Raw genomic sequence first — 16,172 nt, 5'->3', positions numbered from 1 at the left:
TCTTTTAGTGCAATGGATCATTTAAAAAACAAAAACAAACAGAAAACAAACAAAACCAAAGCAAAACAAACAAACAACAAAAAAAAACCCACAACCACAGGCTTAAATATTTGCAAAGGTCTGAAATATGAGAATTGTAAAAAATCAACAAACTTTTGTGCAAGGCAGATCAGGTGAAATTAATTTGGGACATCTTTGCACTGGGATGGGCAAGATGCAGACTGATTACAGTTACTCCTAAGACCTGCTTGTGCTGYAGATATAGAGTGAAAAGGTAATATATTGGGACCAAGCTGATATGCCCGTATCTTCTTATAAAAGTCTGGTCTTCCTTCTGCTGGAGCCAAATTAGCATGCTGCCTTGTGGCCAGGGTCAGGTTTCTCTTGTATTTGTTGCCCTGTTAAAAAGCCCTTTGTATTTGACTGGAAAATCAAATAACTGTTTTGTTTCAAAATCCTCTGAGAAATCTCAGTTTATAATGAATATAAAGTCAAAAACATGACTTAAAAGTTGGCTTCCTCTCTAAAGGATTTTTTTGAAGCAAGCTGTGGTTGCAAAGCATTTCAATAGTTCACTGCTATCCATGGCAGCACTGTGCAAATCCACTTTCAGGAGGCAGAAGTCCCATAGGGAACTCTTCTTTTTTCCAGTATATTTGACACGTTCAGCTGTTAGCGCTCATTATGAGCTATTACTGCTCATTACTCTGTTAGGCAGATGACACCTCGATCTACTGAACTAATGGTGATGGGGGTGGCAGAACATTTCTTAGAGATACACGAGTCATCAAAAAGGAGAGCATGAGCCACAAAATCTTTGAGAAGCAGAAAAGGAGGTATTGAAACACTCTAAACTCAAAACCATGATACCAGATCAGGTTTGGCACTACCTGTACACATCCCTGCTACATTCATGCACCTCTAGTTTTCTCCCTACGACAGTTCCAGAAACCATAAAGCTCAGCTGCTAAAGCCAACAATGAATCCAAGCTGATTAGCAAAATAACTCAGATATTACTGTTCTGTTTTGCCTGCGCCATCCCTCACGCAATGACATATTTCACTTTGGCAACTTACTTTACTGATAGCATTTGAGATTGCTGTAGGCATTACAACTTAATTACCCTCTGAAACAGAAATAGAAATATTGGCATAGGTGATTTCTGCAAATAATATCAAGCACTATACAGCAACAGGACTGTCTGGGAAAATGATTTCAAGTGCCTCTTTCATTTTACCATTTTCTATTAATGCTAATCATACACAAATTTATAATCCAAAAACATTTACCAGCAGGAAGTAGCAAACAATGTTTATCCCATAAAAATGGGCACCCCAGTGACCAACAGGTTAAATTGCTTAATAACACTCACCAATACGGCCATTATTTTTCAAACATCATGATTTACTTCCTAAAGACTTAGATGAGTCATTTGGGGAGAAAATTAAAAGCCTTGCTATGAGATTTTATTTCGTTTCTCTTGAAATTAAGCTTCTTTATACGCAGGACAAGAACTGGAGTGCAACTGCCTAGAAAATAAATGGATTATAATGCTGCATTTTAAGATTTCCCATACACCGCTGCTCCAGAGGTAAGGATAGGGCACACGGCGGCTTTTAGATCTACCCCGGTCCCTTACTAACTTCCTCGTGTGCCGCACAGCTCCACACAGCACTCGGGCTCTTGACACGAGCACCTCGAGGAGCATCTCCAAGGGCCCTCCGCGCTGCACTAGCTTTGAGTACAATGTACTCGCTCGTGTAAAGTGCCGGCTGTAAGCCGGGATCAAGGGAAAGGAAAGGCCCTGGCTGCCTGCTCTTCCATGTACAACAAGCCAGGAGCAAGGAATAATCGTTCCCCTCACGGCTTCCACCGCGCCGTGTGCGGGTGGGCGGCGAGGCCAATGCTCGAAACGAGATAAATCGGGATGGAAACGCATCGTGAGCCGTGTTACAGGGTGCCCTGCTCCTGGCACCCCAAGTGTTTGGGCTGCACATATGCGCAATATAGGAGCACGCAGAGCCAGAACTACAGCCCACCTCTAAAACGAGCCAAAAGAGGCGAGACAAAGTCACTAATGAGCTGTCCAGGTGCAATGAGCTGTGGGAGGACCTGTCTGCATGGCATTTATGAAGGCTAGAGATAGTTTCAAAAGTCTGAGTATTTCCAGAAATGTCTCTTCTGCTGAAATTCCAAATGCAAAGGGCACTAGAAATCTATTTTATCCTCCCCTCCAGATACACGAGGCCAAAGCTGCTTGTCACTGTGCTATGACATGACATGCCAGCTCCAACTTCTGGTATCAGTTCTTTTGTGCTAGCCAAATTTTCAGTGGTGGCAATCTCTGGGGAAAAATTACGGAAGAAATATGCATATCCCTCAAGCTCTTACAGATTGAAATAGAAGTCTTCTGTCAGGAACAACAGCTTGTTTCAACTCTAGGTGAACATCACCATGACAGGAGCAATGTAGCATTTACATAAATATAAATAAATATACATGCTGACTTTTCATTTGCTCATTTTCACTGGATGGATCCTATGATTAGGTTTTTTGCTCTTGACTGGGCATTACCTGGTGGTTGCTACTGCTCTGAAAATTGAAACCTAGTGTTTTCTTTATGATTAAGGTGCTATTTTCCCAGAATTATATTGCCAGATGCCATGAATGCAGTGGACAGTTACATCACATTACAAATATGGGGCTTGATCCAACACTATTAAAATTAATGAATTTTTTATGGCCTGAGATTTGCTAGAATCAATATCCTAATTAAAAGATACAGGCACACTTCGAAACCAATCTGCATGCTTGTGATATATCTACTCACAGTATCTAAAAATCTTACAGCTATCTTTATCTGCAGCAGGTAGAAAAAAAATAAAAAAGAACTTGTTTCAATTTATCTTGTTCTTTCCCCCTTCCTGCACCCACAACACAGGCTATTTTGAATGCTGTGCAATAAAGTATTATAAAAATTTTATTAAAATAATCAAGAATAGGAAACTATTTTCACTATAAATGCCTTCAGAATTATGAGACCTTATGTTAAAATTGACATGTGAAAGAAATATGGTAAAATTCAAAAACACATTTTTGTCTAAACCAAGAGATTCAAAGCCAAAAAAAGAGTTATTTTTACAGCGTGCTTAAGAACAAGCTTTCATTATTTTCTTCGATGTGATCTATAAGGTTCAGATTCTGTAAACATCTATTATATATTAATTTTATACATGTAAGCAACCTAACTGCAATCAGTAGAACTACTGATATTTTTAACTAATTAGAAATAAAGAGAAATTGTAAAATCACAAAAGCTATTTTAGCAACCAAAGACCAGGTAGACAAAAAGAAACGCTATACTCATTCTTTATGCCTCGAGATTTTTCTACTATATTCTTCCTGTGTATCATGCAACTGTTCTTCCTTCTTCTTGATGTCCCAAACTGTCTCTCTACTGAGTATTGTGGTGGGAAGAATCCTTGGAAAGATCTTACTTGGGGTTGTCAGTGGAGAAGGTGGAGGTCAATCACCTGGCTTGGTGATTGACCACAGCCAGCTCTATGTTGATGAGGGGCTGCAGGAGCATTGCCCCAAGCGAGGAGCAGGGCCTCACATGTCCCATCTCGCTGGCAGTCACCCATGCTCCCCAACTCCTTTTGGCACTAGCAAGGCCAACCCATACGTACAAGTAAACCATCTCCCTGAGACAACCAACGCGCAATTTAGCTTTACTCCCTTCTTCAAGAAATGAGTTAGAGCAGAGAGGTGATTCCTTCACAGAAATAAAGTGTTCTCATCCATTTCCAGAAGATAACTATTAGCATTTTTCCTTACCTGGCTCCTAGGGCAAACCTCCTCCTGCTGCTCACGGTTTGGGTGACTTAGCCGAGGGCTCGCTCCTTTGCACAGGTGAGAAGCCCTAGGCTGATCTGCTAGCAAAGTTAACTACGTTTCAGAAGCACAGGTGGAACCGATAAACTTAAACAGGAATCTTTCCAAAGGGATGAATGTGTAGGAGAAAAGGGAAACTAAAACAAAGGAGAATAGTGAGTTGCAATGTAGTAAAGATAATTTTATCTACTAAAATAAGCATTGTTTGTCTTAACCATCACATAATCCTCAATTTCATTCCTGGTTTTTAAAAACTTCATAAATTATTACAGGATTTCCAACACCATCAGTATCAGTACTTGACATAAAGCCATGTTTAGAACAACACATTTTAATGCCGATAGGATTTTAAAGAAAATATTTCATGAACGTATGTTTAGCCACAAAATACTTACAGTCTCCTGTTCCCTGCTTTGCCATTCCACAACAGCCCGGCATAAAGGAAGGAACTGTGAATTTTATACCGCAGCAAACAAGTGACTGCTTGTGCAGCTGAGAGCGAGTCCTGACCCAGGTAACATTGTTTTATGGCCTGCAGATCAAAGTGCAGTTTGCCCATCAAAATCACATCCCAGCCTTTGTTTATTACTCTCTTAACCTTTCATCTGTGCTTGATGTGCTTTACACAGCACTGGAAAATACAAATACAAGGAATGCTCAGCAAGGCCTGTTTTGGAGAATATTCTTTATTTCTTTACTGGAAACAGTATTAACAGGTTTGTTGCTTATCTTCACGTTCTTCCCTCACTAAAACTACCATTATATTTTCTTCTGAAATGTGACTTAATACACAGAATCATTTTGCAGCTTAGTAGAAAAATATACTTCCGTGCATTCATTTGATTCACCTTAGCAATATTTATATCAAAAAAGCTAATAAATATTAATGAAAGCACTCAATGAAATAATGAGGTTTGTCATTAGCATTGCTTTCTCTTTTCTCTGTGTCCTTTTAGAACTAACATTATCTTAGGGACATTTTTTAAAAGAAATTGAAGATATCAGATATGTGTAAACACTCTCCCTTAAGGGAAAAGAAAAAACAAAATCACTTCTCAGGTGTATTCTTAGAGAGAAATCCCCAAAGATGTCTTGAAAACAGCCTTATAAATTCTCCAAGTTGTTAAGCACAGGACATTTAACCTGCTTTTTGCAACTCTTTCTTTCCAAAGCATTTCGCTACTTACATTTACCAAGAAGCCACTATTAAAAGCGCCTTCAATCTGCTTTATACATGTCAAACTCAGAAAGCTATTAGCTATAATTGGCAATTTAATTTTTTTTCCCTTTTGCTGCTTTTAGTGCGTGATCAGCTTCCAAAAAGTAAGGTTTTCGAATTTCACTAATGCACCCTGAGTGATGTATTCACCCATGGTGTAGGCAGATTTTAGTTAAGAAATTGGTGTTCATCAACATGTGATTTTTCAATATGTGTCAAGAGCTGTGAAAAATATGTGCTCAAGAATTGCAGAATTGTGTGGGAAAAAAAGGAGCAGGGAGATGAGTGAAAAGATATAGAAGAAACATCTGGGCATGACAACAACAAAGGGGGAAAGAAAAAGTATTCTTTCATTCCTTTTTGTATCTTTTTGCAAAGATCTTTAGGATTCACAAAAACCACAACCAGCTCCCTTAGAGCAAAGTCAAGTTCCAATTGAAAAAGCTGCAGCTTAGGATTCCTCATGCCATTGCCTGTGACCACATGACTCTCCATCCCCTCACATTTAATTTCTAGGTAATAAAGGGCTAAATCTGGAGTTCACCGAAAGAGCCTGAAAGGCTTAGTGCTCAGTATGAAAACAGTTCTTCACCTCTGCTTTGGACATAAGCCAGTGTACACTTTGCAGAAGAAAACAGACTCATTGCTGGACTGTCAGAGCTGTCAAACTCTGCTGTGACAGTGAAATAGGCAGTAATCCCCTCTGTGCCGCTGAGCCATGGTGCTTATAGGACTGAAGCCGTAACAAGTCCAAATAGGTGATACATCTACTCGTGTCAAAAAAGGAAGCACCATGGTTATTGCTTTGCAGAAAGCATGCAAGAAAGCACCTTGTCTAACAGTTCATACAGCGGCTTCGTTCATTTGCGTTACAGTCCGGTTTGTTGAGAGGGAGGTTTACAAGGTGGTCAGGAAGCTCAAAAACAGGTGGACACCTAGGGATCAAATCATCTGTGCTCTCGTGGTTCTGGGTATCCCAGGCCTGTGCCTTCAGACCCCAGGGTCACTAAGGCCAGAAGGGACCTCTTGGAGATTGTGGAGCCCAACCACACTGCAGACATGAAGGCAACTAGGGTAGGTTCCTTACGACTTTGGCAAGATGGGATTTAAATATCTCCAAGGATAAAGATGCCAAAATCTGTTCCAGAGTGTGACCAAGCCCACAATATTCTTACTCCTTCCATTTAAATGGAATTTCCTGTATAGTCAGTGCTCATTACCTCTTTCTTTTTCCCTTTGGTACCTCTAAGAGGAGCCTGGTTCCTATGAGCTATTTGTGCACCCTTGCACAGCAGCAAGCGGAGGCTGATATAATACCCTAGAGCAATTGAAATGGTATTAGACACATGTGAGCAACAGAATCCATCCACCTAAAAGAGCAACAGATCCACCACTCTCATGACTTTAGCTTTGGGTTTAGCTTCCTAACAGCCTGGACTGCTGCATAAATTCCCATAGATATCTGTCTGCATTCTTAGGTTAATACTCCTAGTTACTATTAGGTTAATACTCCTAATCATTTGGTTAATACTCCTAGTAACTCCAGGAAGAGGAAAATAGAAATAATAAAAAAGTCTTGTTCCGGGGATGTCTCTAACATAAACCGATCAGCAACTGACCTTAGCCTGTGTAGATACCTTTTTGTTTTTTTGAAAAAAAAAAAAATCTTCATTGTATATAAACTTAAATTGAAGCTAGGGAAAGCCAAAGCCTTTCATACATTTGTTTTGATTGCTTTCAGCTTCCTGCATACTGCTTCGCTGGCAGAGAGAAGTTAAGAACCATGTTCTGAATATGTTTCTGCTGGGTTCGGCAACTTTACAGGATGGCTTTACTAACAAGTAACTATTAGTGCATATTGATCGTCACAAGTAATTTCGTTTCTTTCAGAGGGAGATTGATTATCTTTACCTAACTCCTGCAGATCTCCAGGGATGATACACTGAGGAACCACAGAGAAAGTGATGAAAAAAAGCTTTTAAAGGACTCAAAAGTTTGAGTACCAGAAGACTGACTAAGCACTTGTATAAATGAAAAGTGCATGGCTCACGGCTAAAGCTCTCCTTGGTACAGTCTGTGAAGGAAACTTTTTATCTATTTCCATCATTCAAATGCAAAGGTGCAATCATTAGTGGGACATGCAGCTGCCTGGGCACATTCTTCAAAACTGCTTTGTTCAGTGCTAAAGGAAAGTCACATATGAAATCTGCACCAGACATTAGGGCATAACTACAATAGTGGTAGGTTACAGAAGTGCTTACAACTACTGAAAAAATGGAGGGTATGGGCAGGGGGAACCACATTTTTTCTTGGAATTATTGGTAGCAGAAACAAAATACCCATCTCCTTCACAGCCACTGCTCCTTCCGATTATCCATAGTATTTCTGCCCCTCTGCAGCAGCTTTAACTATATATCTTTAAGCTATATCCAAGCAAGGCTCATTGTTTTTGATATTTGGTACAAGTATTAGAAAACAGATTAAAACTGAGTAATTTTTCCAGTTAATATTTTTTCAAAATTGTTGGTTCCACCACACCTACTGAACACACACCTTTTTATAACTTTGTTTGCACACACTGCTTTCCGAAGGAACTTGTTTACAACAGAAACATCTGCTGCCATGAATGAATTTGAACCAGAGATCAAAACACTCCCTATGAAATATTTATGAAAAGATACCAGCCAGAAACTATATAGAACTTTCAAAGGATGCAAAATCAACATTATGTCTATATGGAACTGTAAAACTAAACTAAAACTATTTAAGAATGCAGCCTTAAATTTCAGATAGCAAACATCACTTTGAGAACATTTAGGTTAGAGCCAATTGCAATGATAGAATTCAGGAACTATTTCAAAGGTTGAATTTTGTGGCTGCAAGAAAATACAGGTTGCATCATGTTGTCTGTCAACAGTGTTCGTAAAGTACAGCTGCAGCTGGAAATAAAAATGCATTAGAAAACATCTATATTAGTAATTGCCAAGTGAATGCTCTCTCTTTACTTTCCTACTAAAAAGAAATACATGAAATATTTTAATTCTCTTTTTAATATAAATTCAAGTTGCTAATGAGAAACAAAATGCTAGCAATCTGCATCCGGAGAGCTATTAACCACGATAGCAAGAGAAATTTCACAGTAAAAGGGTTTGTAAAATTTTAACATAGAGCATGTGCAAGCCCTTGAAGTATTGAAAGAGAAAATTTTATGTTACTAAAACAAAATGATGAAAATTAAAGTTAATAATCTTATTGTTGTGAACATTTTCATTTTTTGTCTACTATAAATTATTCTTCCAGTTAAGGACTATATAAAAAGGAAAGGGAAATATTTAGGGAACTTTTTTCAAAGATGCATGGAATAATAAAGTAAGTAATTATAATTGCATTAGGATGCTCAGGCGTGTATTTCACAGGGTCATTAATATGGTCCATGGGTAGCTGAGAGCACACGGCCTTTGGCCTCATGCCTCACAACACACATGGGGCACGCATTAATGGCACCATAAAGTCCACCCTTTGGTGTCCCAGTGCTTTCATAAAGCCATACAGATGAAGTGCTAAACCATTTTCAATTGACCTAGAGTATTTTCCTAAAGCCCAAAGCAAAATTTTAAATCTGCTCTATATCTATCTTTTGAGAATCAGTTATAGATGCAAATAAATGGATGCGCAAAGTATTTTAGTAGAGATGGAAATAAAGGTTGGGGTTTTTTTTGTAATAGAAACTAATTTGTGCATTTATTTCACATTGAAATCAGTGACATGATATGAATTAAGTGTTTGCACTTCATGGCATATTGGAATATAAATATGGAAAATAGATTAAGGATATGACTATCATATGGCACTTATGCCTCTTTCCTCTGTTTATATTCTACTTCTGCACTAAAGCCTCAATGGACACATAAGGAAAATTGAAATAACATAAAGGTTTTTTCAGACTACCTATGGCAATGCAAAATCTCTCAGACATAAATATTGTTGAAAATTGTTGAAAAGATGGAAAAAAACACTATTACAAACATAGAGATGTCATGAAATCAAACATTCAACAGGTGACAGGAATATAAAGCAAAATCATTTTATAAAGTCAGTAGAACTCTTGAGTGTAGAGCCAGTCTCTGACACCAAGTCTGTCTCACCCTTAGTTCATAAGGACATTGACACACACAGAGTGAAAAACTACTGCAGAACAACAACATAAAAAAAAAAAAAACCCACACAGTAAGTACAATTTCTTTCTTGTTTCTTATTTTGAGCAACAATAAACCAATGAAAGGGAAGCCCTCTCAAATTCTCAGTTAAGATACCCAGGTAGATTTCTTTTTCTTTTTTTTTTTATTTTCAAAAGTACATTTACCTTGCAACATGCACAACATCAAAGATACTCAAAATACTTCTACAAAGATGTTGGTCTCTATTATTGCTTGAAGGCAATTTTCCTTCTTTGTCTAATAAGGGATGGCAACCAATACATGTAATTTGCTTGCGCACTTCATAGGCTTTAGCAGTTTGTCATGTATTAATGTATTCCGATTTGATTTTCATGAAAATAGCATTTGTTTGCCAGTACATGGTGAGGTGTAAGATATCAGCATATCAAACAATTCAGTCTTCTATTTAACGTCAGTTGGAAAGTAATGCAAATTGCTCCATTTTACTGCACAATTTTCCACACTGCCTGAATAAGGCAGACATTTACACATGGATCGCCCATTAAAGGGAAGAAAAGATTTAGGACCCTCTCTTGCCTGTACTGCTGCCAAGAGAGTTTTGGGTCCTTTAAATCTAGTATTCGTGTTACTCTCTCGAACTATTAAAGGGGACCATTACAACCCGTAAAATATAGCTCTTGTTAAACTGATGCAAAAGTAGCATGGGGCATTTCATCAAAGACATGCCAGGTCAGTACTTAAGCTAGTACCTCAGGTATATGTCTTTGCACGTGAACCAACCAAATAAATAAATAAAACTTGAGCAATTCCATACATTTTAAATGTGTAAGAAAAAAAAAAAAAAAAGAAAGCAATGGAAATCACTGTCAAGTTACTTCATTTTTTTCCAAAGCCTTGCAGTACACAGGAGTGCTTTATTTAAGCTTCAGAAAGCTTGAGACTTTTTTTTATGTATGTAATTAAATACAGTGAACTGGAAACCCAGAAATGTATAATGCCTGCTCATCCTGCTTCTATTATAAGCATCAACTGAATTTCCATTTACTTCTCTATGGATGTTAACCAGAGGTCAGAGAAGACCCAGGAGTGTAAAACTCCCGAGCAAGTCCAGGAGCAGCAGCAGATGTGGCCCAGATGCTGAGCTCTAGTGCAGCATCTTCATGTCCTTCCGCCTTGCTGTAAATCAGCATATTGGAAACTTGGTGGATTATTTCAGTGTTGGAAGCCCCCTTATTTATATACACATTGCATAAAATTCCTAATACACCTCCACCTCTCTGGTAGGTGAAGAACATCTGACAGATCCTTTCTGGGAAACTCTGGCCCCTGCAAAGGTGTCTGCTTAAAAGCATCAGAACTGGCTTCTTGATGGGCCTCCCATCACAACACACCTAAGAATTTAGGATGCTCTGCAGTGTACGGTACAGATTACATTGTATATCCTTAACATTTGTGATTTTGCAGATTAGAGGTTTTGCACGTGAATCAGTGACAGTGAAAAGGTAATTTGCCCAGATATTCCATACGAGAATGGCAACAACTAGGTGACAAGAATTGTAAATCACTTCAACCAGGATAATAGGGTCAATAATTTTGGTATTTTTTTTCTGAGGCACTAATAAATCTATAATTTGTCTGCAATGAATCTCTCTCTTCTGCTTTGCAAATATTGTCAAGTTGAAGTTTATTATGCTACCAGAGATAAATCTGCTATTTGGCAAAACTGAAATACCCTTTTTATATGATTAAAAATTAATCGAATAATTTATCTGATCAAAAAGTAATTTCTCTCTACGGAGATGACACAAACTACCCTTATACGAAAACAAATAGCTTTAAAGCTTCTTAGTTGTTATTTTTCTGTTAACCAAAAAAATAAGTCTAGTGACAAACACCGGAATAAACCTGTTATTCAAAATGTACCTGTACCAAGATAGAAACCTGCTCAGTGGTAAACAAAATGATGTCTTTGTGCCCTAGAAAACAGAGAAGCGGGTGTGTATCCATCTATCTAAACAGATGGATAATGTCAATTTGCTGTGCTAGGAAAAGCACAAATAGAAAAGAAACGGTTCATTTTAAAAGTGCACTATATATTCAACGTTCCCATCTCATAAATACGCTGCCTGCTGCGCGCCGCAGTTGACCCTTTAAACGTACCCAGTCAATAACCTATTGTTTACCGTCCACTTTGTCATTTGGATGACACGGATCCGAGCGTGGCAATCTTCCTCTCCCGGCTCCGCTGCCTACGCGCCTCCCTTTGGCCGCACATGAGAGCTGGAAACTTATTATATTAAGCAAAATTTGTCTAATGCAGCGGTAGAAATGCAGGTGTCTGCAAATCAGATGTGGGAAGTTCTCTACGAGGGGTAAGAGGTATCTGCAGCCCATCTTAACCTCTTGAATTTATCCAGCACTGGCTTCACTTGGAGACCAAGCAACAGTGATACTCAAGTCTCAGATCATCTTCAGATAGCACTTTCCCTACCCCCCAACCTCAAAATGTTATAATTTCATTTATCAGCAGCTTAATGTTTATATATCTAACGGAGACTGGTTATGTAGCTGTCAAGGGTCCCCAGGAGTGTTTATGAATTATATTCCCTGCATGTTCTCCCAGTTCAAAAAGCTTAAATGAACAATTTCTGACTGCAGCATTTTGATGTGTTTTGCTATTAATTTCCCATCTTTACTTTCAATCTAATGTACTTTTAATTAGGCAATAATATATAATCTTATGTCCATCTATCATTTTTACTCAAACATATTAGGAAATGGAGAATGGAAGGCGGCTCATCAGAGACCCTTTGGTGGTGCAGCAAAGCCGGAATAAAATGCCAGCTCCTGACAGTACCTTCAGGTTTCATAAAAAGATAATGGATGTGCTTGCCATGGACGCTAATGATCAAACATTTCCTCAGTTTTACTGGATATTAAATTGTGAACTGTAAAAGAAAACTGCAAAGTCTAAGCAATATAGAAAAAAAAAGAATCTTACCCTATTTTTTTTTTATCTCCTTTGATGTCTAAATAACTTAAACCTTCTTATGCCACCGTTACTTAAACTGAATAGTCCTTATGACATTAATGGGTGATGGTTAGCCCTAATAAAAGGGAAAGGCCTATTACCAGAAGGAAATACAGCTCAACCTCAGGCTGCAGAGCAAGGAATGATAAAATGCTTAAATGATATGGGACACTAATATAGCAAAATACCTCTGCTCAATATTTGAAGTATTAAAAATATTATAACCACCATGGCAAAATAGGAAGAGCAAGACAAAAGAAAAAATAAAATAAAATCTAATGGGAAGTATACAAAATTCTGACAAATCAACACTGAAAGAATCAGATAGAATCAATCAATTGATCAATTACTTAAAAAAAAATCTGTAAAAAATCAGTGATTCTATTTTATTCTACTTAGAAGTAGAAGCAAATCAAAATGGGACAATATCTGCCAGTCAATTACATTGGAAAGAGGGTCCTGAAATGGGCAGCTACTTCTAAATATTTCTGACTCATTTTTTATTTCAATGTATTGTCCTCTGTCATTCTCAAGACACATTTCTGACAAAGACAAAATTGTGCTTAGAAATGCACTTTTTTATAAACACTTGTTTCATGTGCGGTTTCTCCATACTTCTTGCATTTTCATCTTTGCTTTCTTTTTATCAAAAAAAAACCCACTTTTTAGTGATTTCTAACATTTTACATAGAGGCCAGGCATCTCCATAAAATGTAGATATTCAACCAGAGCTGCAGCAGCAAATCTATAGGACAAAAACTGTCTCAGCTCAGAATAAAAAGAAAAGCAAATTCCATTGCACTAAACCCCTTTTCACTACAGGTGTAGAACAGCATTGCAGAGAAACGTAGCACATCCTTGCTTCCCATCACTAATGGTCTGGATGAAAATGTTCCTGTTGCATTTCTGAACAATTATTTAGCTGGCCTCCTTGTTAAGAAATCTCAGTGTGAATCTCGGTAAAACAGTGTCAACAGCCTTAGGACAGGCACAGATTGCCCAGATGAAGATGTATATCCACTGGGATGGATGCAAGAAACCCAGAGCAGCAAAGATCACGGAAAAGTGAGAAGATGAACTTTAGTTTGTCCCTTACACCTTCTCACATGGAAAAAAAAATCCCCGTGTTATGTCTCCCTGTACACTCAGGCATTTTGCACGGCAGGAAAGTGAGATGACCTCGATCTCCTGCCAGCAGCAGCCAGGGAAGCCCAACCTCCACCTTGTGTGATGGGCTCGAGCATGGGATGCCGAGTGTCTTGGCAATGGCTTTGCACAACCACATCTAATGTGACGGCAAAGAGTGACACTCTGCCGTGCAGGCCTGAAAAATGGTTTCAAAAGGAAAAGTTTTGTCTCCTGTGAGTATGCAAAACACCCGTTTTGAGGATATCATCTCTCTTAGGTGGTTATCCCAAGACCTTTCTGTTGAAAGAAAAAAAAAAAAAGCATACTGTGTAAATTCTCAGGTTTGATTACTAGTGTGTTTCTGTACTGCCCATTTAGTAATGTCATGCATTATTATGACAGATAGCCATTCTACTAGATATAAAATACACGAATGACTGTTAACTATACTTTTAAAAGGTGCATTTATTTTACCTAAAAAAGTGTCAGCTTGATGCAAGGTTATTTTATAAAAGTTGACTTGAAAGTAATTCTAGGTATTCATACTAATCAGTGGTTTCTGCTACGAGTTTCCGAGGTATTACTGTAATAGGTCCCACTCAAACAGAAATTAGTTCTTTGCCCTTTGAGGCTCTGTAAAGACCATGCAGCCCAAGGACCACAAAAGCACAAGTGCAAATGAAACGCTCCCAAGCTCAGTAAGATGTTGCTGGTTGGTTACCTCAGGGATCAGTGTTCAAATTACAAGTGAAAAAGCCATTATCATCAACCAAGGTGAATTAATTTTCATCTTTCAAGCAACTTGCACTTCCAAGCATTGCAACTACAAGCACATTTAGGAATTAGCCTCAATAATTTACACACATAAATCATGTTTTCAGATGAGGAATATTGTACTGCTGGACAAAGTAAAAAATAAATAAAAAAATACTGATTAGAGGCACATATTATTAAATGCTGTACTAACACATATTTAGGACTTCAGGTCACTGTATAAATTGGAAGACAGGAGGAAGGAGAAAAACATACAAAACATCAGGATTTCCTCACTGAAAGAAGTATAACATAAATGAAAATTCCAACTAAACCCCAATGAAATAATCTCCAGCAAAACACAGTTACGAGCACTTCGGAAAAGATTCAGCCTCAGTTAAAACACAATCACAACAGAGTAAGTCACAACATCTAAATCAAAATCCATTCTAATACAAAGTCAAATTTATGGTCCCTAGGTTTGGGAATTTTTAATAAAAACACAAGGAGACGCGAGTCACCCAGACGAGCAAACCACAACCAGCGAATTTGGGGATCACACTGATGGAATTTGAAACACAAAGAAACAGAGCATTGCAGAACTGGCATCACTGTACATAAGAAAAACAAAGTACCAACCACTGGAAACGACCACAACTTGGAAACAACCTTCCATGGTCTTCAAAACTGACACACTGCTGAGGACGGCTACCGCTTTACCAAGCACTTTATATAGGTGATGCCAGAACGTCTATGCGAGTATTCCGGAGCCTTGTACCGACATCCATAACATTCTAGCATTGAATTCCTGCTTCCATGAGTTTCAGCATGCAGTATTTCAGCAGAATGCACAGAACAAAACAATAAGAAGTGCATCATTGTCTCGAGAGCTGTCAAACTTATCACAAACATGACTGCACTGAACAAACAGCAAGTGTAATCTTTTTGGAAATTAAGATACCAGATCCCACACAAGTCTACCAACATCAGCATATGCTCTTCAATAAGCTAAACCAATCAATGGCAACCATTTATGCTCTAATTTGGCCTAGAAAACAGATACCAGAGATAGTTGAATTGTACCTACAACACTTTCTAAAACAACAATGAAACTCAAACAGGTAAAAACTACAACTCTTCAATGCTATCAAAACCCTCTCTGCTTTCTTGCTGTATGGCAAATCAGGGTAATTCAGAAAACAATCGACTTCTACACAACAGAAAACCCTATTATCTGTGAGTTAACATTAAACCTAATTTACCTGTCTCTGAAGTGAAGCGTCACCCTGTTATTCACAGAGAAAAGAATCCTTCTGTCCGCCAGCCCAGCAGTGGCAACACCTGCCTCCTATCACCCCACGTGGTGCAGAAGAGCAGGCTCTGCCAAATCAAGCTCGCGAGGCATTTATAGCTCATCCCCAAATGCAAACCTTTCATTTAACAAAACAGATTTGTAAATCAAAGAAAACCCAAAAGAAAAAATAAACATTCCATTTAAAAAAGAAATACATTCTCACGCGTCACATGAATTGCATTGCAGACAGCAGGGATTAATGGAAAGCTGAAGGCTTCTTACCAAGTACCCCAAGGCGATAGTTGACTGTGATGACTATCACATTCCCATAACTTGCTAGCACACTGCCATCATATAAATTTCCAGTGCCTTCCATGTAGGACCCTCCGTGAATATACACCATCACAGGCTTAGGTCCCCCACTGTCCCGAATGTCTGGAAAAAACATTAAGACACATTTTATCTCAAGAAAGTACCATAAAGGATACATGCAATATTTTAATATTTTTTTTAGTAGGGTTATTTTCTTGAAGTGTTTCTCAAGCAACGTTCATTAAATAAAGAAATGAGGGTTTGGGGCTTCAGTGTCCTTTTGTGGCTTGCTAGCTTGTTCGCAACTGAAGTTCACATTTTTGAAACACTTGTTGGCCTCAAAAAAAGGCAGAAAGAAAAAT

The 16,172-nt window shown here is 38.2% G+C and overlaps 1 protein-coding gene across 7 annotated transcripts in view; it reads right to left on the bottom strand.

Moving 5' to 3' along the window:
* The window catches only part of NLGN1 (neuroligin 1), a 349,667-nt gene that overhangs the window by 161,094 nt on the left and 172,401 nt on the right, over positions 1-16,172 (bottom strand). For all 7 annotated transcript variants that reach the window (XM_026045177.1, XM_026045176.1, XM_026045174.1 and 4 more), the window contains one exon: positions 15,781-15,933. In XM_026045177.1, coding sequence (XP_025900962.1) covers positions 15,781-15,933 — 153 coding nt within the window. The remainder of the gene's footprint in view (positions 1-15,780; positions 15,934-16,172) is intronic.

The sequence above is a fragment of the Nothoprocta perdicaria genome, unplaced genomic scaffold (genome assembly GCF_003342845.1).
Source record: "Nothoprocta perdicaria isolate Ctin4 unplaced genomic scaffold, notPer1 scaffold_4, whole genome shotgun sequence".
Taxonomy (NCBI): domain Eukaryota; kingdom Metazoa; phylum Chordata; class Aves; order Tinamiformes; family Tinamidae; genus Nothoprocta; species Nothoprocta perdicaria.
This window is presented reverse-complemented; position numbering and strand designations above follow the sequence as displayed.